The sequence below is a fragment of the Scleropages formosus genome, chromosome 6, assembly GCF_900964775.1.
Source record: "Scleropages formosus chromosome 6, fSclFor1.1, whole genome shotgun sequence".
In the NCBI taxonomy this organism is placed as follows: Eukaryota; Metazoa; Chordata; class Actinopteri; order Osteoglossiformes; family Osteoglossidae; genus Scleropages; species Scleropages formosus.
The window spans coordinates 9,602,448-9,625,083 of NC_041811.1; the positions used below are offsets into that span (position 1 = coordinate 9,602,448).

At 49.3% G+C, this 22,636-nt stretch overlaps 1 protein-coding gene across 1 annotated transcript; it reads right to left on the bottom strand.

Annotated features, from left to right (window-relative positions):
• Positions 1-786: 786 nt before the first annotated feature.
• On the bottom strand, positions 787-20,330 carry LOC108922589 (gelsolin-like). Its single transcript, XM_029252757.1, has 16 exons — positions 20,134-20,330; positions 9,920-10,117; positions 9,534-9,688; positions 9,258-9,419; positions 8,889-9,038; positions 8,634-8,723; positions 7,781-7,913; positions 6,857-7,161; positions 6,485-6,618; positions 5,920-6,010; positions 3,742-3,912; positions 3,153-3,327; positions 2,840-2,961; positions 2,362-2,439; positions 2,180-2,240; positions 787-2,064 (listed from the first exon to the last, which is right to left on the bottom strand). The coding sequence occupies exons 2-16, from the start codon at positions 10,110-10,112 to the stop codon at positions 1,895-1,897; spliced, it is 2,190 nt and encodes a 729-aa protein (XP_029108590.1). The 5' UTR covers positions 10,113-10,117; positions 20,134-20,330; the 3' UTR covers positions 787-1,894.
• Positions 20,331-22,636: the final 2,306 nt, after the last annotated feature.

The following is a 22,636-nucleotide window of genomic DNA, read 5'->3' on the forward strand; positions in this document are numbered from 1 at the left end:
ATGCGTCTAAAATGAGGAGCCAGTGTACGTAAAATATGGAGAGCATGATGCACATCTTTGTAAAACCTTTGATATCCGCAGAAAATTTTCAGCCTCTGCATACAAGTTGTTTATTCACTTGAGACTCAATTTTTTATTTTTGTTTATGTTTTGGTCTATTTTCTGCATCGCAGAAATTACTGAATTTTATAAATATTAATTTTTTTGCTTAGGTCACACTTGTATCCCCCGGTCCAACCAGACAGCAGGACCGGGACCTTCTGGTTGCAAGTAAATCTCTTTATATACATATATGTGTGTAGTTTGGAGCTGCTTTTTGAAAAGGTCTACAATATGTTCCCTTGTAGAGTGAAGGGTTGAGTGAGGGGGTGGCACGGCGGCACAGCGGCACAGCAAGTAGCGCTGCTGTCTCACAGAGCCTGGGTGGTGTGAGAGGATGTGGGTTCAATCCCCACTCAGTCTGTGTGGAGTTTGAATGTTCTCCCTGTCTGCATGGGTGTGCTCTGGTTTCTTCCCACAGTCCAAAGACATGCTGTTCAGGTTCCCCCATAGTGTGTGAGTGACAGAGGGAGTATGTTCCAGTGATGTATGGATGAGTGACTCAGTGTAAGTAGTGTATCTAGCAGTGTAAGTCACCGTGGTGAATAAGGTGTGTGGGCTGGTAACACTACATAGTATCCAGTGGAAGTTGCTTTGGAGAAAAGGGTCTAGTAAATGAAGGAGCGCTGCACACGTCCCAGGAACCCCCATGCTGCAGGATGGTGTAAGAAAGACAAAACTAAATGCTTTGTGACGCTTGGCAGTTTTATTCAAATGATTTCCCCAAGAAAGAGACAAAGGCAACTATGCAAGTAAGCGCCGGGCGTGCCATCGTACCTGACTGCATGGTGAAACAAGGGCAGTAGAGCGACCGGCTCTCATGAAGGGCAGAGGAAGACGACGAGGGAAGGTGGGTAGGCAGACACCTTCACGCTCTGTTTCACGAGCCCCTGTACTGCAGCAAGGGTCAACACGGGTCAGCCTCTCCTCATCCGCACCACGGATCTGAGCCGAGCGACGCCGCGATGGTCGGCGGATACATTTTAACCCGGAACACCAGGGTAAATCCATTCAGCTCGTCCATGGCATCGTTTCCTGTTAACTGACGCCCCGAAACATGGCCCCTCGTGTCAGTGGCCCGCGGACAGCCTAAGTACGAAAGGTACACGGACCAAGCGCTGTTTTATTTTTTTCCTATCTTTACGGTAAAAAATACAGTAAATATTGATGCATGGCACTATGATGCGATGGACAACAGGTTTAGCTGTTATATCAGTAAAATGGGACATAATTGGGAACATCCTCTTCGTGTATGGATGTGAAGCAGGCCCTAGTATGGAAAAGTTGAGCGGTATTACATTTTATGTGACACTCTGGTTATTATTTGCAAAAAGAAAAAAAAATATTTGATAGAATCATGCAATGGAGATGAAACTGGCTTCGCTTTCGGAAGGGGGAGGGGGAAGAGCTGAGTGTTGGAAGCACATGTGGGAGGGAGGAGCCCTTCTAGGTCGTAAAGCAGGGGTGCGCAGCACAACTCCTTTTACACGCACACTGGCTCGCAACTCAAACACCTGACTTATTGCATTAGAGGGAGGGAGGGACCTGGAGAGGAGGCTGGCGAAAGGGGGCGTGGCCAAGGCGGGGAGGCGGAGCTCGGGGAATCTCACAACCAAGGTCTGCGGCGTTTGCGGTTACGTTTCGCTGCGACTGGGATCTAAAGGTCGGTTTAAGCGTCTCGGCTGAAGGTTCCGCCCTGTGTTGTGCACTCCTGCTCGACGGGTTTCTCACAGCAGCTCGGGGTAGTTAAGGCAGAGGGTGGGAAAGGTTGGCGGGCAGCACGAGGGGTCAGAGTTCATATCTCCAGCTCAGCCATGGCGCGGTCCAGCGGGTCGGTGGTCCAGTAGTCGTGGTCCCAGCCCAGGAACCAGCCGGTGAAAGTGGGCGGCTCGAACCCTTGCTTAATCTGCACCACAGGCGTCCTGGGATCTCTCTTAGCGGGGTCCGTCTCGATGTAACGGGCAGCTGGAGGGGGGACACGGGCAGGGCACGGTGACCCCAAACGGTAATTAACGCAAAGTTCAAACGGACAACGTGGAACGCGGTCGTATTCCACATACGTGAAGGGACGTGAGCTCACCTGACGTCAAGGCCTCCGTTTTTTCTTCTTGCTGGGCTTCGTTACCGATCCAGACGAAGACCTTGAAGACCGAAAGTTAGATTATCCTCCCGCCTGAGACGCACGGTGGTGCTAAGACCGAAGCAGAGGAGCCACATTCGTTTCATTACAGTTTTTTTCTTCATTCGGTGATACAAGTTTACCTGGTCCCAGGTGTCCAGAATCATGACATCATCAGTGGCCAGGTCTTCCTGGGTCATCTCCCCTGGAACCTCTTCGATCTACACAGGGTGTGGACAGTGTAGGCAGTGTGTCAGCATACACTCACCGGTTACTGGAACCAGCAGTTGGCATGAGAGATATTTATATATTTATGTATACTCTTATAGTTATTATCCTACACATTTTTCCACTTTTTAACTTTATATGCTGAAACAGACGGGTAATTTTTACTGTATCCATTCAGGGCAAGTACCCTAGTGCTACAGCAGGGGGTGGGATTCAAACCCAGGTCTGTTGATTGTAAGATGTAGTTCTTGCATTAACTGTGCAAACTAAACGTGTTGTATATGAATGAAAACTCGGCGAGAGACGAGTGTTATGAAAGTAAGGGTGGACCCCGTCGAATGCGGAGCGCCCCCTTGTGGACAGGCGCCCGCAGTGCGAGGCCACCGGACTCACGATGAAGCGGCCCGTCTTGTTGGAGCACGCAAACAGCCTGGGCGGGTGGGTGTCCATCTTGTCCTTCAGCCTGGTGGACGTGCGGTACTCGGCCTTCCCTCCGAGGGCCCCCCAGAAGTCATCTGAGGTCACGAGAGAAGGTACAGCAATGGGATCAGACACCTTTACAGCGTGAAGTTTGTACACTCAGATGTTCACACGTCCAAAGTGGAAGAAAAGTTTGCATCCTCAAAAATTTGTTTCTCCGCCGTTTGTCACACTAGGATCCGGCTTAGGGGGAGGCCGCGCTGTTCGAGGAGTCGAGCTCCCTCACCTGCCTCTCTGCCCTCGGCCAGCTTGGACGGTGAGACGCCCAGGATGCCGCACAGCTGCAGGGCCCCCGTCTTCTCGGTGTCACTGGCGCCTTGGCCCATCCACAGGAAGGAGGAGGAGGGCGTGACCAGGACAAAGGCGTCATTCGAGTTGAGGTTGGAGGCCGCTGCGTCAACCTTGGAAAGACGGCGGGGGTCGAAGGTCACAGGCAAGAAACAGCGCAGAGTCCGTACGATCCATCGTCACCAGCCAGATGATTTCTGCAGATCCTATAATGTTCTGCGCTGAATTTGTACACCTGAGTACGAACTTAAAGCTAAATCTGCATTTTTCCAGTAAAGAATTCAGTTATACAGTATTTATATATATTTTTATATATAATGCAGCAATTTAGTAGTATTAATTATTTTTGTTGAATAAATAATAGATTGATTTTGGGAATATTTTATTATAATAATAATATTTCATTTATTATTATTATTATTATTAAGAATGCCTCATTTGTACAGCTGGAGCCACAGTTTCCGGTCACGCACAAAGCCTGATTCCTCGCAGTCACCTCTTGGTCACCTTGGACGGCCGTCACTCACCTCCACCGCACGCGTGCAGCCCGCCGAGTTGGAGCGCACCTGGAACAGGCGGGTGCCCGCGGGGGCCGTCTGGCCGCCCTCTCTGGACGTGCCCCCTTTGTACACCACCATGGGCTTCCCCCCGAACAGGCTCATGAGGTGCGCGGGCTCCTTGCCTTGGACCACCCGCACCTTACGGACACAGGAAAGTTAGCGTGGTCACCACCAACACTACCGTGGCCATCGAAGCTCTAACACGGAAAACAGGCCCATGCTGGGGTTCCACACGTGACATGTAATGTGAACTTGTGGAGAGAAAATAAAATATGTGCATAAGTGAGAACACACAAACATCTTGCTTAGGGATTCTAGCAATAAATACAATTTTAAGCAAGACAAGTCAAACACTATTAAAACTAAAGTCATGTAAAGGAAAACACACACACACACACACATTTTCTGAACCGCTTGTCCCATACGGGGTCACGGGGAACCGGAGCCTAACCCGGCAACTCAGGGCGCAAGGCTGGAGGGGGAGGGGACACACCCAGGACGGGACGCCAGTCCGTCGCAAGGCACCCCAAGCGGGACTCGAACCCCAGACCCACCGGAGAGCGGGACTGCGGTCCAACCCACTGCGCCACCGCACCCCCCACTAAAGGAAAACATTTCAGCGAATTTTCAGTAAAACTCCACTAGGTGGCAAGAGAGAGCATTTGCATTGCCGGGGCGCTTTTTCAACGAATGACCACTAGGTGGCAAGAGAGAGCATTTGCATTGTCGGGGCGTTTTTTCAACGAATGACCACTAGGTGGCAAGAGAGAGCATTCGCAGTGCCGGGGCGCTTTTTCAACGAATGACCACTAGGTGGCAAGAAAGAGCATTCGCATTGCCGGGGCGCTTTTTCAACGAATGACCACTAGGTGGCAAGAGAGAGCATTACAAAGCAGAGTCATTGCTCTTTGCGCCATGTTTTTCTCCCAGCATGCACTTTGGCATGCACTTGGACAGCTGGGTGGCTCTTTGCTGCTGGTAGGAATGCACACTAACATCCTCCCCTACCAAAAAAGGAATATGCTGCTTTCTTTCTTTCAGGATCACAGTGGAAAATACTTGAACGTAAATCAGTTTCTCTAGTCCCTCTTTTTTAAACAAGGGATTGACAGTTACAGTCAAAAAGCAAGCATATATCTCTGTCCATATGACAGCTAGACTTATGAATTTATGTTAATATGATGGAATATACAATATGACTCTAATGTGGTAAGCATACACTGCTGAAGGTGTGTGTTCAGTGTTGGAAAATATATCTTACGTGACACGATGATATTTTGCATTTCATCAAAGGTGCTCCTGGCTTGCCTCAGTTGCCTAGAGACCGGCCAGGAACCAATGAAACTTACTGGTCATGCAACCACACAAACGCGCGCACGCAAAGCCGTTACACGTGCGCTTGTGAGAGAACGGCTACGCAGACAGAAGATGATGAGGTGAGGAGCCGAGTGGCCGTGAGGGTCACACGCAGTCACATGGCAGCAGGTCTTTATACAGAGCCGCTGGGCCCTCTGTACTCTCAGTCCTTTCCTAATGTGTCCTACAGAAGGAAGTCCTTGCAAACCACACCCTCGGGTCCCGCTCGGCCCCGATGTCGGCCGATGTCCCGCTAATTTCCGACCTGCGGGCTGTTCCCACTCGTCCTTCATCAGCCAGCCAGACCGACCGGGGGCCACCTATTGATCCGTGAGAGTCGGAGAACGAGTGGCCGCTGGGTGTGTGTTGCTAAAGCCCCGCTTATGCTCATGTCCCTTGATGCCCCCTTTATGTCAGATGGTCCACTGCACTCATATGGAGTTAGTACGGAGTGCATACGGACCCGAGGCTGTGTATAAAGACACAAAGATCTGTGACGTGACCCAGGTGCAAAAATACCTGAGTGGTAACAGAAGCACCAGCAACCTGGGGGAGGGGGGGAGGCAGATATACAGGGAGCAGAGGAGGACAGAGAAGCGATGAGGGAATGAGGGGGGCATGAAATGAGCAGAGAAGAGACGACGGTCATACGGCGCTGTCAGTGATCTTCTTAAAGAGCCCGAACACAGGCTGACCAACGTGTGTCCCACATGTAGTCAATGAAATATAACTGATAGACCAATTTTGCTGGAGGAGCTGCACAAGCAAGGGTGACATGGGCCACATTACCTGGACCGGCCCCCCGCCGAGCTCATCGTCCAGCTGGGAGGCCAAGATGGCGGAGGCTCCGATTTCGTCCTGCGAAGAGTCCGTTCCCTGCCTGGGAAAGAAGCAGCCTTGCTTATTCTGGGGCCACTGTCCTCAGCGTTGCACTCGGCATCTAGTTGTTTACCGGAGCCCCAATTTACAGCGAAAACAGAGTACACAGAACTGGGTCACTCAGTAATTTGTGTGTGTGTTTATGCTCCAGCTGGCACCCTGCCATTGAAGGACCCAGATCTGGATCCCATCTCCTGCTGTAGTGCTTTTGATGAAGGTACTTACCCTGAACTGGGATAAATCACTGTGAGTACGTTAGCATTTTAAGTTTCGCTGGAAAAGAGCATTAGCTGAATTTCAAAACTGTGAAAACGTTAAGTTGTTCAAGGCTTATGATCTTCAAATCGTTGTCTCACAACTGTAAAGAACCCACAATCTTTGACTCATCACACAGCTGAGCATCACCTAAAGGTCCCCTGTCCTGCAACCCCTCCTCCTTTCCCAGTACGTGAGGGAATGTGGCCCCGGCCCTCACCATATGTAGATGATTTGCCCCTGGCGGCCTCCGTGTCGGTAGTCGTAGAGGATGATGTAGCTGTCTCCTCCATAGAACTGTCCGTAGGTGGAGGGATCCACGGGCACCTTGTCCGACCCCTCGATACGCCAGATCTGCAGACAGGTGAACAAATGAGACACTGCCAGTGCTAATTTTATGTGCTAAAAAAGGGCTTTTGACTGGCAACGTTGGGACGGATGTTTAAAATCTCTGCTTTCTCCTCCCCACGGGTGCAGTCCTCCTGTTGTGACTGCCCAAGGTCAAGAACAACGCTGATGTAAAAATTACATTATGGAGTGAAGGTATACTATGGCTCTACCGCTGAGAGATACCAAAGGCCCCTTCACTCACCTGCTTCTTGCCGCTGCCATCGTCCACCATGCCGTGTTGCGCCGCCATGGCGGGGGACTCGTGCAGGGTGGAGGCATCGAACGGCACCTTCTCGATCTTGGCGATGCTGTTCGGCACGTAGGCCACGCCCATCCCCACCGTCTGGTCCACGTCGCGCCAGTTCTTGAAGAACTGCTTGAACAGGGGCGTCTCGCCCATCTCGGGAAGGATCTGGATCTGCGTGTGCTTGGGGTAGCCCATCTTCTTGATGAACTCGTCGGCAGCTTTCATCGCCGCCTTCCGCTCCTCCATGTTGGCATCCTTGCCTGTGCGTGGAAGGCAGCAGTGATGACATTCATCGTCATCAGCGGAATCAAAACCATGATCGTACAGTAGAGCTACTGGAACGGAACAAAAACACTAAACTTGTTGCCCCCCATAGGACAGCAGGTCCCTAAGGGAATCATCAGCCATTAGTTACACGCATCTCAGAACACATGGACATGCTGCCATACAGACTCTAATCACACAGACATCCAGGTGCCTCTTGGGGAACCTTATGATCTGGCCTGAGCTGCAACATCATTGACTTGTCAGTAAGGTCCACGGAGGGAGTTTTTTTGAGTCCAAAGTGCTTTGAAGAATATGTTGTGGTCAATCCCTCCTATGCAATTTTGTTTAGGATCAATAATTTTCAACCCATCCATCCATCCATCCATGTATCATCAATAACGTTCACCATTTTTGTGCTTATTAAAACACAAATGTGCAGAAATTTGATTGATGAGGATACAAACTGATGTTTCTCTGCTCTGTATGAAAGTCTGTCCTCATTATGTCTAGTTAACAGCGATCATGCAGGCCATTACAGTGACCATATCGTGACCATAACGTGACCATGCAGGCCATTCTGGATACGCATTCTGTCTGCGACCGCACACTGACCTTTCCAAACAAAGATCTTGCCATCGGAGCCATGGTCGAGGATGAAGCAGTCGCTGGACTCCAGGACGCTCTGGGAGAAGGGGTTCTCTGACGCCACCATGGCGATGGCCATGTCCCCGCTGGCATTGGACACCTGGTGGGAAGAGGAAGAACGAGAAGGGAGAAGCTTGGGAAGCTGATCCATTCGGGCAACAGCAGGCCGGATGCTGACAGAAACCTTATTCAAAAACTTCCACGGAAATCGACCAAATGAAAAACTTGTGCTCTGTGTTCTGCTTGCGGCGGCTGAACTGACTCCAGTTACAGGCTACAAGACCGTCAAAAGATCGTAACCCTGGTACTCTAGAGGTCTGATTGCTCCCTGCACCCCAGAAAGAGCGCTACACTCCGTTTGGAGATTCCGTGCACAAGAGATCCACAATCATGATTCTGTGGGTTCTGGTTTTGGCACCAGTGTGATGGCATGAACTCCCTCCCTCCCTCACAGCTGCTGAATCCCTTGGAACATTCAGAAAGGGACTCAAGTAAGTCACTTTCGAACCCACCTTTCTCCTTATATCCTTTCTGCTCTATAAAATTACATCATATCACCTGTCACTTTTGTATTTCCTATCAATATTATGGACATCTGCTTATATAATGTGTGCCCGCAAAAACTGTGGAATCAATGATACTGACAATCATTGTGTGTAAGCATCTAAAACTCTTTGTTTGCTTTGAATTGCTCATTTTTCCTCCGAGATGTATGTAGCTCTGGAGAGAAGAGTCTGCTAAACGAACAACTGTGCGTAAATGAGTAACAGGACGAAATCCAGGACCTGCGAGTCTCAGCTGCTGCCCCCGCCCCTCGTACCTTATACAGTTTCGCCAGCTTCCTGTTAGACGCGTCTGCCTTGACGTCGTCGTCGGATCCTTGGGGAAGATCTGGTTTCGGTCCTAGAACCTGTGACCACACCAAACAAAAGCAATTTCACAAAAGCAATTTCCTAGTGACACTTCATATGTAGGTTTAAAACTCTTATTTGGGTGTTTAAAGTTCATGCTCTCCATCCGCATGTCCTTTATTTCCTTCGAAGAGGATCAGCTGACTCCCGCCCAGTGGACTCACCTCCAGGATCTTGTCCCTCTCCACGCCCTCATCGCACACGTACACCCGGGCCCTCCCGCTGCGTTCGTTGTCACGGACACCTTTGGCGACCTGCGTGGCCTTCAGCTTCTCAAAGCGGTTGCTCTGGGATCCACACCACTGGTAGATCTCCTGTTGTGGACGTTTAAGACCTTTAGTCCAACACAAAGACGAAAACAAATAGCACCTGCCAACAGCGAAAGGTTACGAAAGACCTCAACTCGCGCATCGGGGCGTCTGAAAAGTGCAGTCGGAGTCAGTATATTGATTTTTGCGGTTTTTCCGTGTGACATCTCATCTGGGAATGTACGCTTGTCTCCAGGCTGAGCTCCACACCACGCTGTCACTCACACTGCCCAGGTCCAGGATGAAGCAGTCTCCCCGGTTGAAGCTGTCCCAGCTGACGGGTACCTCCGTCGCCCGGACAACGCGACGACCTTTCACCTGCAGCAGGCGCTGTACGGTAACCTCGTTGGTGACGACGTGCTTGAATCCTGAGGCCACGCCCCCTTCCTGTGTCAATGCGGGGAGAAAAATGGGCTTGACGAACATCATGAAGCACAAAGACTAATTGTTTGACCACCTGATGGGATCCATCAGATCCACCAAAGGTCCAACACTACTTACCATGTACTTCAGTCCGGACTTAAAGTAGCCCGTGAAGGCTTTGGACTCATGGCCCTGGACTTCACGGTACTGTATGGGTTTGCCGCCCAGGTAGTCGTCCATCTGCACCGTGAAAATAGCCGCCGCCCCGCTCTCATCCTGCGTGCAGAAGTCACCTGGAGCAAGAGTTGCGCTTTCAGTCAAGGTTGCAATGTGGAGACTTTCTGATCTGTCCCATTTTTTTCTCCTCCTGTGTGTGAAGGAGCTTTTACGGGGAAAAAAGGTTTTCGAAAGTCAACTGACTGGTTAATCCTGCGACGGTAATGATGACAAACGAAGACTGACGCGGGTGCTGAGTCAGCAGACGTCAAGGCTCAAAATACTACCCAGAATGCCCTGAGGCTTACCCAGCCAGAAGTGCAAGTCGTACTGCAGGTTTCCAGAGCGCTGTTTGATGGTGTTGAGGACGACGTAGGCGTCTCCCGTGTAGAAACCCCCGTACAAGTTCTGGGGAACCGGCACGAGGTCCATCTTCTCAATCCTCCACACCTGGAGCCCTGGCTGCTTGCCGGCTCTCTCGAACTCAGGGTGGTACACCATGGTGCCTAGGGACAGGGGGGCGTAGTGTGTCAGACTGCAGCTCTACAGGCCAGAAGGACCGTGGCAGAAAAGAGCTGGAGCAGAAGTGTTAAAACCCATTTCGCTGCTGAGACGTCTGATCTTTAAACAGACACAGAAGTCACCACCAGCTTATGCCTCTTTGCGTCAATGATCAACAGCGAGAGATCTAGCAGTCCAGAGATACTCTGAAGACTTGCACTCAGCAGAGCTGCCGTGAGATGTCTGGAAAATGTCCTCGCATGTGCAAACGTGTCCATAAGAACAAAGATCGGGATTGTTCGAGCAATGACGTTTGCTATCAGAGCACCGTACGAATGAGAAAACGACTGAAAGACAAGAAAAGACGTGGACTGCTGTGAACTATGGAGAAGACCTTTAAGGACATCATGGGTAGCCATGACAATAAATGGATGGACATTGGATCGAATCAAATCAGAACTCTCGCTAGAAGCACAAATGACGAGACCGAGGCTTGGAGACATCGTGAGGACGTTGGATTCACTCAAAAAGACAGCGATTCTTGGAAAAGTCGAAGGAAACATCTCGGATGGACCCAATGTCAGCAACAACGGACACACCCCTTTCAACACTTAAGGAACAACTGGAGGACAGAAACTTCTGGAGAAACTCTATAAGATCACCAAGAGCCGCCATCAACTGTAGCGCGCTTAACGAACAGGAGACATATTTGGCAATTGTAGGCATCAAATTTCAGATATTAAACTTCATATATACGTTGCTAGGAAATGCAGTAACTCCGAAAGTGTAGCAATGGAGTAACAATGTTTACAAGATCCCTACAACCACAGACGAGCGGAGCGTCAATAGCAAGCAGATGGTCAAGAAGAGAAGTTCCACTTCGGTTTGCTGCGGAGATCAGGGTCCACGGGCCAAACCCTAAAACAGGAAGCAGGCATTTGAGGAAGCTGGCAGCGGCCATGGCGCGGGAAGCCTTCTCCCGTCACAGGAGGGGTGACACACTACGGGCCAACGTTGCCACACGTGCATCCGCTCGCATCCTCGGGGCTACCCCACCCGCCAACGCGCGCTCCGGTCTTACCAGACACTGCAAGGCCTCGCTGTATCACGAGGAGGCGGTTTCGCAAGAGAGGACTGCTGCCAATCATCTGCGGTACCTTGGCATTCGGAGCAATGAACACGCCGACTCTGCGCCGGCAATCTGTGTCATTAATCTGCCATTAACGCTGTTTTATAAACATCTCCTCTTTGAAAACAAGCCATGAATGAAAATATGTAATTAGCCACTTCTCTTGCCCCCAGTCCTCATTTTCACAGAAACCGCACTAAGTGGGGATGGACCAACACCCAGGGTATTTTCCAACATGCCATGCATTTAAAAAACACACCCAGAGGCTGAAGCCGCTCTCCTATACAGGGTCACGGGGAGCCGGAGCCTAGCCCGGCAACACAGGGTGTAGAGTTGGAGGGGATACACCCAGGACGGGACGCCAGTCTATCGCAAGGCGCCCCAAGCAGGGCTCGAACCCCAGGCTCCCCAGAGAGCAGAACCCGGTCCAACCCACCGCACCACCGTGCCACCACACCCCCCTTAAAACAGGTAGTGGTGTAGTTAAATATTTGCTCAGGTTTTTACCCAGTGGTGTGGCAGATATGACGAAATACCTTACCTTGGACATGTCTTAGCATATTAACCATTAAGAGCCAAAAATATCTGTCTGCAAAAGTTAACAAAAACTGGAAAGGATATGAAACTCAAATCTTGTAGAATTGCTTTATGTGTGATTTTTGTGATTTACTATGAATCTGCTGGCAAGTGGACACTGATTTAGGATTTCTGTATTCAATATTCTTTATTCTGGGACTCTTAGAGGTGTCACGGAGGAGGGAACCGGAACTGGTCCTTCTCTGTCTCTCACTCTTAAATGGGGGTTTAAATTGGCAAGTCATGGCAACTGGGTGTTTGTTAACAGTATGTGTTAGGATGGCATGGTTACCAGCATGGTAAGCAGGTCTAGGTGACCTTACTTTGTAAGTCTTGGGGCTGTACGCGGTGGTGCGGTGGCACAATGAGTAGCACTGCTGTCTCATGGGGCCTTGATGGTGTGAGAGGACATGGGTTTGATCCCCACTCAGTCTGTGTGGAGTCTGCATGTTCGCTGGGTGCTCTGGTTTCCTCCCACAGTCCAAAGACATGCTGTTCAGGTTCACCCATAGTGTGTGAGTGACAGAGAGAGAGAAAGAGAGAGAGAGAGTGTGTTCCACTGATGTATGGATGAGCGACCCAGTGTAAATCACCGCGGTGAATAAGGTGTGTGGGCTCATAACGCTACATAGAGTTCATCGGAAGTTGCTTCGGAGAAAAGTATCAAATAGTTCTTAGTGCAAGCTTGAGGTTTAATATACATCTTATTCTACGTATGTCTCAACATTATTGTATGTCGCTTTAGAGAACAGCATCCGCTACATATAAATATAAACATACGGTAAAGGTAGTGTGTTACGCTCCATTTTGTATGTCTGCGAGGGGGCTCTGTATAGTGTGTGCGTGTGTGTGTGTGTGCGCCGTTTTCCCACATGCCACAACATCGCTGCAGTGTTCTGAACAGGAAAACGTCTTCGGTTTGAGACTCGGGATTTACAAGCTTGGTTACCCCACCGTTTACCAGGTCAGTGCCACGTGTGAAAGATCGCGAGTTCACAATGAGCGTCCCGAGACGCTCTCTACGCTGTACTTATCCCACACTCTCCCCGGCCAACGCCATCCTGTGCCAAAGCAATGGCGCATTCCTGTGGAAATTTCCGGAGACTGCGCGCGTGTTTATGTTGACAGTCTGCGGTTAGGCATTCCATCCAGTCTTAAGTCCGGTTTGCGCCGTCGGCTCGCCCGCTCCGCTTGAGAGAACCCCCTTCGCGCGGCGTTTCTCGGAACGGCGCCTCCCCGTTCGATCCGACGCCGATCCCTCCGCCTCCCTCAAAACCGTTTTCGAATCGCCTATTGTTTCGCTAGCGACAGGCCCGGAAGCCGTCGTCGGCGGCCGATCCCAACGCGTACATGCTCGAGTTCCACAACCTCGCCACAAGGAATAATATTGTTTCATAACATAATGACATACGAGCCAAAAACCAAGGCTTGGATCACACTGATACAGTGGGATGGCATAAACAGCAAACGCGTTACTCTCTAATTAAGCCAACAAATAACCGAAAGGTTGTGTACGCCAGGTCCACGAGCGAAACTAATTTACCGGACGATCACAGGGCTCGAGAGTATTTTTATCACTGTTAAACAATTAAAATGAATCCTGAATGAATCCTGCTTTTTAAGAATATAATGCACCCTTTGTGTTCCAGCACTCGCTTTACCCTACAAGGTAAGTCATCCGTACTGTAAATTGCACGATCTGCTGCAGCAGACGAACTGCGGACTCAAACAAAAGCCGCATCATTTTCCATCCGAAGCGTGACTCTCGTTTGGGTTGAATGAGAAGCAAAGCGACCCCGCCCAGCTTCGACTGCTCCGGAACTCCTCATCCTCACCTGTCCCCGGAGGACCGGCACCATCGCCGCGCCTCGCACCCTCTGTCGTTTACTGTAAACCGCGCAGCGATTCAAAAACACATTTGAGGAAATGACTGGAAAGAAAGAAAGGCATTATTTTTACATTCACCTGCGACCTCCTTGTACCGGCAGAGCTCGTATCACAGAGCACTGCCCCCCCCCCCCAGCAGGATTTGCATACCAGGTGTTAGGTGTGTGCAGAGCGAACCCCCCAGGCCCAACAGACATCCAACACACGTCATAAAGATTCACAATTCAGAAGTCTCGTTGTCTGCCGCAGACCCCGAACCGTCGCTTAGAGCTTATTCCGCAGCGCAAAACGCAGGATCCCTCGGCAGAACCGCATACATGGATAACGCGAGAAGTTATTTTTTGGATTTCAAGAAATGATTCGGCGCTTACGCAATCATATTTATTCATTTAGCTGACAATTTTCTCCAAAGCAACTCATAATGTTAGAGCACTTCCACTTATTTTACCCATTTATACAGCTGGGTGATGTTACCGGAGCAACTTAGGGTAAGTACTGCGCTCAAGGGTACTGCAGCCGGAGATGGGGATCGAACCTGCAACCTCGGGATCCAAATTTAGGAGCTGACTAAAATGATGTGTTCGGCGGAAAGCAGAGCTGAAGTAGTTTTTGTTCAGGGCCCTGGCTGCAAACGGTGGCACAGTTTCAGAAGACCCATCCTGTGCGCCGGCCCACAACATGGGGGTATAAATAGGACCGAGGTCACATGACTACAGCAGATCACCCTCCTGGCAGACGGAAAAACAAGGCAGCGCTGCGGAACTCCGACTCAGCCAGCGGTGACTCAGCCTTGCCAGGCCTAGTGAAGCCACACCCTCCTTGCTGGACCCCCCCCCCCCCCCAAGGGCCCCCTGTCCCCGTCTCTCTCCCATTGGCTGGTCCTCGCTGGTGTGTCTGGTCCGGCCTGGTCTCACCCCGGGGCCTCATCACATCGCAGCAACCCCTTGTCGATTGAGGGCTGGTCACGCCCGGCCACCGGCTGAAACGAGCATCCTCGGTGACCCCCCTCGTCTGGTCCTTCAGTGCTCCTCAGAGGTTCCGGAAAGGCATTCTAAATCAAACTCACGCTGAGTCGATCTGCTATTTTGAGTCACATAAGCTCGTTGGATGCGAACACTTCTAAACTCCTTCTCTCCTTCTCTGAGGTTCATCGGGACAAACCTTTTTTCTAGACTTACGCCTTCGAGGCAAATATATGCAGGGCTGCTTTATTAGGACTCTAAAATCAAAACCCTCCAGATTGCCGGTTCTGACCTCACTGTAGTGGAACAAGCTCCCTCTGTCCCTCAGAGCTGCTGAATCCTTCTTAAAGGCGCAGCGCTCCGAGATGAGATGACGCCGCAGGGTGTGCCCACGTCCCGTGAGCTTCTCTTGTTTCCCAAAAACATGCGCACAGAGGGCACAGCTGGTACACCTCATCACAGTTACTCTGGAGGTTAGGATACAAACACTTAAGAGTCCAGGCAGCTGTATTTACAGCGTTGGTCGTTCTGTGTGGGCCTTCAACAAAGTACTGGGCTGAGTGCCGACCCCCTCGCATGGCTTTCAGGGTGAAGTATAGTACAGGAGCGGTATACATCTGCCTTCTTCACGACATGTCTCTGGATCTCCTATCTGTTCCATAAACTATCGTGTGATAAATAAACATCACTCATTTTTTATAACCATTTATCCTGTTCAGGGTCACAGTGGTCTATGCATTATTATGGAATGAATGAATGAATGAATGAATGGGTGTTTTTTTAAACTGCCTATAAATTCTATACACAGCTCTTCGTGTGACGTGTGTTGGAAAGAATGGCGGCACTGGACTAAGTGACTGTATTTAGCAAGTCGCGTGTCTGCATACGTACCTCCCTGGTGGTGAAGTGTACTTTTATTTACGGAGCCGTACTTCAGTTCGGAGAAAACCATCTGCCCAGTGAATGAACGGACTGCAAATATGCGGCGAACACGCGAACGTCGCACACCCTGAGCCGTACTCAGACCCGCACCCAAACAAACAGCTCCGGCACGGCGAGGCACCAGCGCTACCTGCTGTGCTGCCCGGCATGCCGCACCTAGCACTGTAGGTGACGCTTGTTAATACCCTCCCTTGTTTCTTCCCCTCCACGTTTCAGCGTCACATTAAACCGGCCCTGCCCCGAAAACGTCTGCAGTTTGGACGCCGGAGGCCGATCCTGGCCGTGTCGTAGGTCCCAGGGCTTGTGGGAATGACTCATTCTTTCCGCCACCGAGCTTCCCCTCCATCCTCCACTCACGAGCCTCTCCCGACATCGGAGCGTCAACCGCTCGCCCCCCCATCGCCACTCAAAGGGCGCCCGATAGCTCCTTAACCGTTTACCTCTCTGGGCGAGTTTCCACACCCACAGGGCTGTCTCTGTGAGCAGCTCATCGCCGTTGCGTGTTTCAATTTATGACTCCAGGGAGTACAAAGTGGAGGAACCAAAGGCCGGTGACGCAACACTCACACACAATCCATGTAACTTCCCTGGCAGTGACTGAATCGCCACGGTTACATTATACCACATTTTTACATTTAATTTTCTTCCACATCCTCGTCTTGGATGGAACTGATTCACACATCCAGTTACATTTTACGTCATGATCATTTTAGTAACTTAATATATTTAAAATTTTCTTATTTCCCATGTAGCAAGGTGCATAGGACTACATGTTGTAGACCCCCTGTCTACTTGTGATCAAGTGGAATTGGACTCATGGTGACCATGGTAAGGGAGGGTACGGAAGTGGTTTTACCATTGCACTCTTTCACGTCCGTCTCTGGACTGCGAACATGGGGAGGACGCGCAAACTCCCTGCGTCGAACGTGCACCTCCACCCAAACACACAGCTCGGGTACTGAGAGGCACCGGTGCTACCCGCTGTGCCGCCACGCCGCATGACATTTCTGCTGGCGCTTCGAGGAGATGTTCCTTAATGTGGAATGTGAACTTAATGTGGAAAATCATTTTAGTGCACCTCTGAGGCCTGTGTGGCCCCACCCGTGGCACAGAGACCGCCAAGAGAGCGTAGAGGGAGCGCAAAGAGCTGGCGCTCAGCTCCGGAATGTCCTAGAACAGTGCGGTGCCTTAACACACATCTCCAGTGATGAGCAGAGGGGCAACAGGTGGCACAGCAGTTAGCACCGTGCTGTCCAGCCATGAGAAACCCGGGTTCGAATAGCACCTCCTGCTGCAGTACACATGATCACGGTAACTCACCCTGAACTGATACAGTAAAAATTGCCCAGCTCTATAAACGGGTAAATCACTGCAGGTTCATCTAACCTTGTAAACTACTTTGGAAGAAAAGCTCAGCTAAATAATACTGAATAAATATTGATTTAAAAAGAGACCCTTAGGAGAGCGCAGCCCACTGAGCTCTTCTGTTGAACGGTTGCAAGTACTGACCGAGTAGAAAACACTTGAGCTCGGAGCCAGACTCCAAACGATCCATCCACGAGACGTGCAATCGCGTCGACACGCAGGCCGCTCATCCAGCTCTGACTCACTGTTCCGGAGTCTCCCTGAGCGCTCACGCACGGAAACTTTGACTTGTACAGAAATACAGAAACTGTCTGTTTTTTATGGCATTGCTGTACAACGCTTACGTGACACCTCCATACACACACACACACACACACACACACGCACGCCTGAACACGGCCAACTGACAGCGCGGGTATCGAGCAGAGCACACCGCGGTACGATGGTATCTGTTAGCTCCCGCACTCAGTCGCCACTCCTGCCCTGGTGGCTCTGTCGCTCCATCTCTCTCTCGACACGTCTCCGTCGCTCCTTCGGAAAGTCTCCTTCCATCGCAAACAGTGCTTTTTATAACTTTCCTTACACTGCTGCCCTTCCACTCATATTAACCCCCGATTCCACACAGCAACTGCGTGCACGACGTCTGTAAGCAAACCGTGTTCCCGAGGCCGCGAGTTCCGAAAGGGCCACCGGTCCTTTTTGTGGACGCTGGACATGGTGACAAAATGAAGTATGATCGTAGCAGAAGAAAAGACTGGCATCCCCTCTGTTGGACCACTCCTGGGTTCGAGCCCCACCTGCTGTAGTTCCCTTGATCGAGACACTCACCCTGATACAGTAAAAATTACCCTGCTGTATAAATGTGAACACAACGAGTGTGATCTTTGGAGAAGCGTCTGCTGAATTAATATCGACGAGTTATATGCGTGTGTGTGTGTGTGTGTTGCATTTCCCCTTTAGCGCACCACTGAGAGAAGAGCACTGTCCTCACAAGCAGCAGACCAATGTTTTTAAACCCCTGGGAGATGATCCTCAATTGTCCTAATGAATGAGTGATATATCCATTGTCATAATGTACAACTGCTGCCATGACAACCGTTCCAGATGAAAACATTGGAAAGGAGGTAATACAGATGCAGTGTGACAAAGAGAAGGCTTTGTCCCTTTTCTTACGCACAACAGCAGATGCAAATATTTGAACAACTTCCGTTCAGGTGTGTAATCTAAGAAGGCATCAAAAGGACGTTCACCGGCATCTGCGCTGAGCGCAACAGGATCCGAACGGCTTCCTCTCCGATGCCAGTCGCACTTCCTCTAAGATGTGTCATACATACATAGGCATATATAGAATGCAGCCGGTGTTTGGGGCTTCCTCTGTTTCCATGGTGATGATGAGTGCTCATACACAAACAGGCACTGTTCAGTTGTCAGATGGAGAATTCCCTCATGTCCATCTATGTTTTGCCCCAAGACAGTTACAAAACAAGTGCTTAGCAACCAAGTATGGTTAAAAAAAAGCAATCCGATGGTAATTCACTTTACAGTTGCTGCTGGGACGCAAGTCGGGGCTCGATCAACCCCGGCCGGGTCGCCTGATGTTGGAAGACCCAAAACACCTGATGACCCCAGGTCACATCACTGATGATGTGTCCCATCGCAGAACTGACAGAGGTAAGTATGCGGTACACATTTAACACTGTGCTATGTAAGCAGCAAAATAAATTTTAACTTTCACCGTGAACTCCTCAGATTATGAGCTTTAGTGACTGCAGTCAGGTTTTCACTTTAAGATAGAAAAGCTTCCGATCTGGTCTCAGTCCATTTAGCCTGTTGAGTTCATTTTAGTGGCAAAACCTCCTTATAATAACCTCTCTTATAATAACCAGAAATATGCGCATGTTATTTCTGGTTATTATAACCAACAATATAGAATTCTAAAATCGCCTTGTTTCATTTGTGCAAGACAGTCTTGGCAAACTAAGCCTTGTGAGCTGAAGTGCCCATGATGAAGATCCGCGACTCTCTTGGTCTTTACCTTCCAAAACTGTCCTTTGTCTTCCAGTCATAACCAGAGATCATCATAACCATAACCCCAGCTAGAGAATGCAGAAGTAATGCAAAAGGGCTTTATTTGAAGCAATGGTGGCTTTTCTGCTACCACGGGGCAAGCAGATCCAACTCAACAGTACCTGTGCTCACTGTTTTAATATTTTTAACATATATATATATGTATGTCTGGTTTCATAAGCTCCTAAGGCCTGTAGAAAAAAAGCACCACGCCCTTTCACATTTCACTCACTGATACCACCTTCTGCAGGATTAAAGCAAATATTAGAGTCGCAGCAATAACTCATAAGCATTACAGCTGCCCAAATATGTTTTGAGAAGCATTATTATTATCTACTAGATCACAGATGCGGAATACTGCACATCCAAAACCTGGCGTGGCCTTCCTGTTTGGATTTAAGTCCATATATGGCAGCGTTCGCAGGATCTGCGGAGAAATCCTCCGATCATCGTCGTGTCAGCCTCGTGTCACCATGAGAGGATCGCTCACCATGTTAACTTACAGTTACAGTACCGTGTTTTGTATCGTTCGGATCACGCACTGCACGGCGAGCGAGTGCGCCGCAACCTGCGCTCAACACACTCTGTACAAGTCAAGATCAGGGTGTGTTTTGCACAACAACGACGGGCATTTGGTTCAGGAAACACACACACACACATCCATCGCAGTGAGAACACGTTGTGGTGAACTACTAGCCAGGTATTATAATTATTATATATATATATATATATATATATATATATATTATTATTATTTTATATGTTATAATCATGTTAAAAATCCCCGTGTCGGCAGCAGTGGGCATTTCAACGAAACTAAAGTAAAGCAAACCCGAAAGTAACATTTTTACCACACCGTTGATACACTTTTGTTGCCAGAGGTCCGCGTGCGCGTCGCGTTTAGCTTCGACTGCGACGTTTTGATGGCCGCAGTTTTTGGTCGCTTCTTTTGCAGAAGAAAAGTAACGGGACAAAAGCGCGTGGAGTCGCGATCGGATCGAGCGCAGAACACACACACACACCGAGACGGGTGCGAAACGCCTGTGCGTGTGTGTTTTCTCTGTGCGTGCGTGTGTGTGCGTGCAGTTCTTACCTGCCTGCCTGGTGCTGGACTTTCGGGCGGTTCGTGGTCTTGCGGAGAAGGAGGTCTGATCGCTCCCACAAGGGGCACTTTGTCTCGCGCCCGCAGATTTATACACGGCGCGCGGGGCAACTCCCTCCTGTGTCACACACGCAGACACACGCACGCACTCACTCAGACAGACAGACAGACAGAGAGAGAGAGAGAGAGAGAGAGAATGTGAGTGTGAGAGAGAGAGTGAGAGAGTGTGTGTGTGTGTGTGTGTGAGAGAGAGAGAGAGTGAGAGAGAGAGAAAGAGTGTGTGAGAGAGAGTGAGAGAGAGAGTGTGTGTGTGAGAGAGAGAATGTGAGAGAGAATGTGAGAGAGTGTGAGAGAGAGAGTGAGAGAGAAAGAGTGTGTGAGAGAGAGTGAGAGAGAGAATGTGAGAGAGAGTGAGAGAGAGAGTGTGTGTGAGAGAGAGAATGTGAGAGAGAGAGAGAGAGAGAGAGAATGTGAGAGAGTATGAGAGAAAGAGTGTGTGAGAGAGAGGAGAGAGAGAGAGTGAGAGAGAGAGAAAGAGTGTGTGAGAGTGTGTGTGTGTGTGTGTGAGAGAGAGAGAGCTGCCCGGGGTACTTGCAGTGTGTGCCCCCCCCCGCTGTAGGGGGTCCGTCAAGGCCTTTTCTTTGTGCGCTTCGCTTTCCGAAAAAACACCAATTTCCACCGCAGGTCTATGAGACATATAGAGAAAGGTTTGTATGAACCAAAGCAATAAGAGGTGAGATCTGCGCCGTCCAGAGTTCGCTGTGCTGTTACTGAGCAGTGGAACCGGAAGCCGGTATTTCACACCCTTACACACATTTTTACACACAGTATTATATTTCAGACATATTTGGGCCCTTTTTATAAATCAATATTCTTCTGCTGACCAGTCTTAAAAAGTCTTTTTTAAACAGTTGAAGTCTGCAGTAGTAAGTTTACTCTTTCGAGTTCTTCCTCCCTTCCTTATAATCTAGGAAAATCCGAGTTAAACTAATAACAGTGATTTGCCTCCGGTAACAGTGGATGCTGCCTTGGCTGCACCCACTGATTTACCTGATGATTTACCTCTTTACCATCTGACTCACAAGGGGGAACAGTGAGTAACACATGGGTTGGAAACAAGTACACTTTGTGTGGAGCTTGCATGTTCGCTATCTGCTCTTTTGGGTTTCGTCTGGGTGCTCTGGTTTCTTCTCACAGTCCAGATGATGTGATTCCGGTAATCTGGTGACTCTGAATTGCCCCTAGTGTGTGTGTGAGAGGGTAAATGAATGTATGTGATGGCTTTAAAATGGAATGGTGTCCTGTCCTGGGTGTACCCTGTCTCATAGCCTATGCTTCCAGAATAGACTCTGGATCACCATCCCCCTGTATTGGACAAGCTGTAATTGATAATGGATGGACAGATGGTTGGATGGATGGATGGGTGAACTGATGGATGACTCACCAGCAACACAGCTGTATAACAGAGTATAAATTTACCTATGTACTGGTTATTTAAATTAACCATAAAAGTACCTATATTATCTCACACGCTGGGTAAAATGACTTAACCGTTATAGCTTTCAAACCTGTTTATGGTGTCCATCAAATAATATGTGGTTATTATAATACTGTGACTATTACATTAAGATATATGAAAAAAAAAGTCTGATGCAAAACATGTGAAAGGAATAAATAAATATATTTGTATTAAAAACAATGAAGAGGCCAAAATAATGAAAATGCTTGTTACATTTATTTAGCACATGTGTTTGTCCAAAGTGACTTACACTGTTAAGCCACTTATACTTATTTATACCTTTACACTGCTGGGTAATTTTACAGAGGCAGTTTGGGGTGGGTTCCTCACTCAAGGGAGCTACAGCTAGAAGGGGGAATTGAACCTGTGACCTTTGGGTCTCAAGACAGCAGTTTTAACCACTGCACTACCAGCTGTTCTCCTCCCCCCTTCCCCCTCCCCCTTGGGGCTTGTGTAATCTTTCTGCTCACACAGAACCTAACTAAATCCTACTAGTTTCAAAATGTAAAACACACAAATTACCATGTTACTTTTTCCTTTGGTGAAGCACAGAACACTTTGTCTGGGGACTGGCTCTCAGCACCACCTGGCAACCCTCCCAAGACCCACCCGCAGTAAAGGTAGTGAGGGGATGTGGTTAAGGAACTGAGATTCTGTGGACCAGGTACTGTGGAGAAGGGAGTCTGACAGGCTAATTATTCTAACAAAACCGTGCAATTTAAATTTTTAATGATTATCCTTGAATCATTTTATGCTGGGAATTGATATCTAAAAAGTACCATGCTGACATGATGACATGGGGGGCAGGGCCTTTCTGGTGCTGTTGGCTTCAGATCACGGTAACCAGGAAGGGACTTTCATTCATTCATTCATTCATTCATTCATTCATTCATTTATTTCGCACAGCCACACACATTATTTCACATAAAGAGGCGCACCATGGGGGGACTCAAGTCAATCTCAATGGACACACAG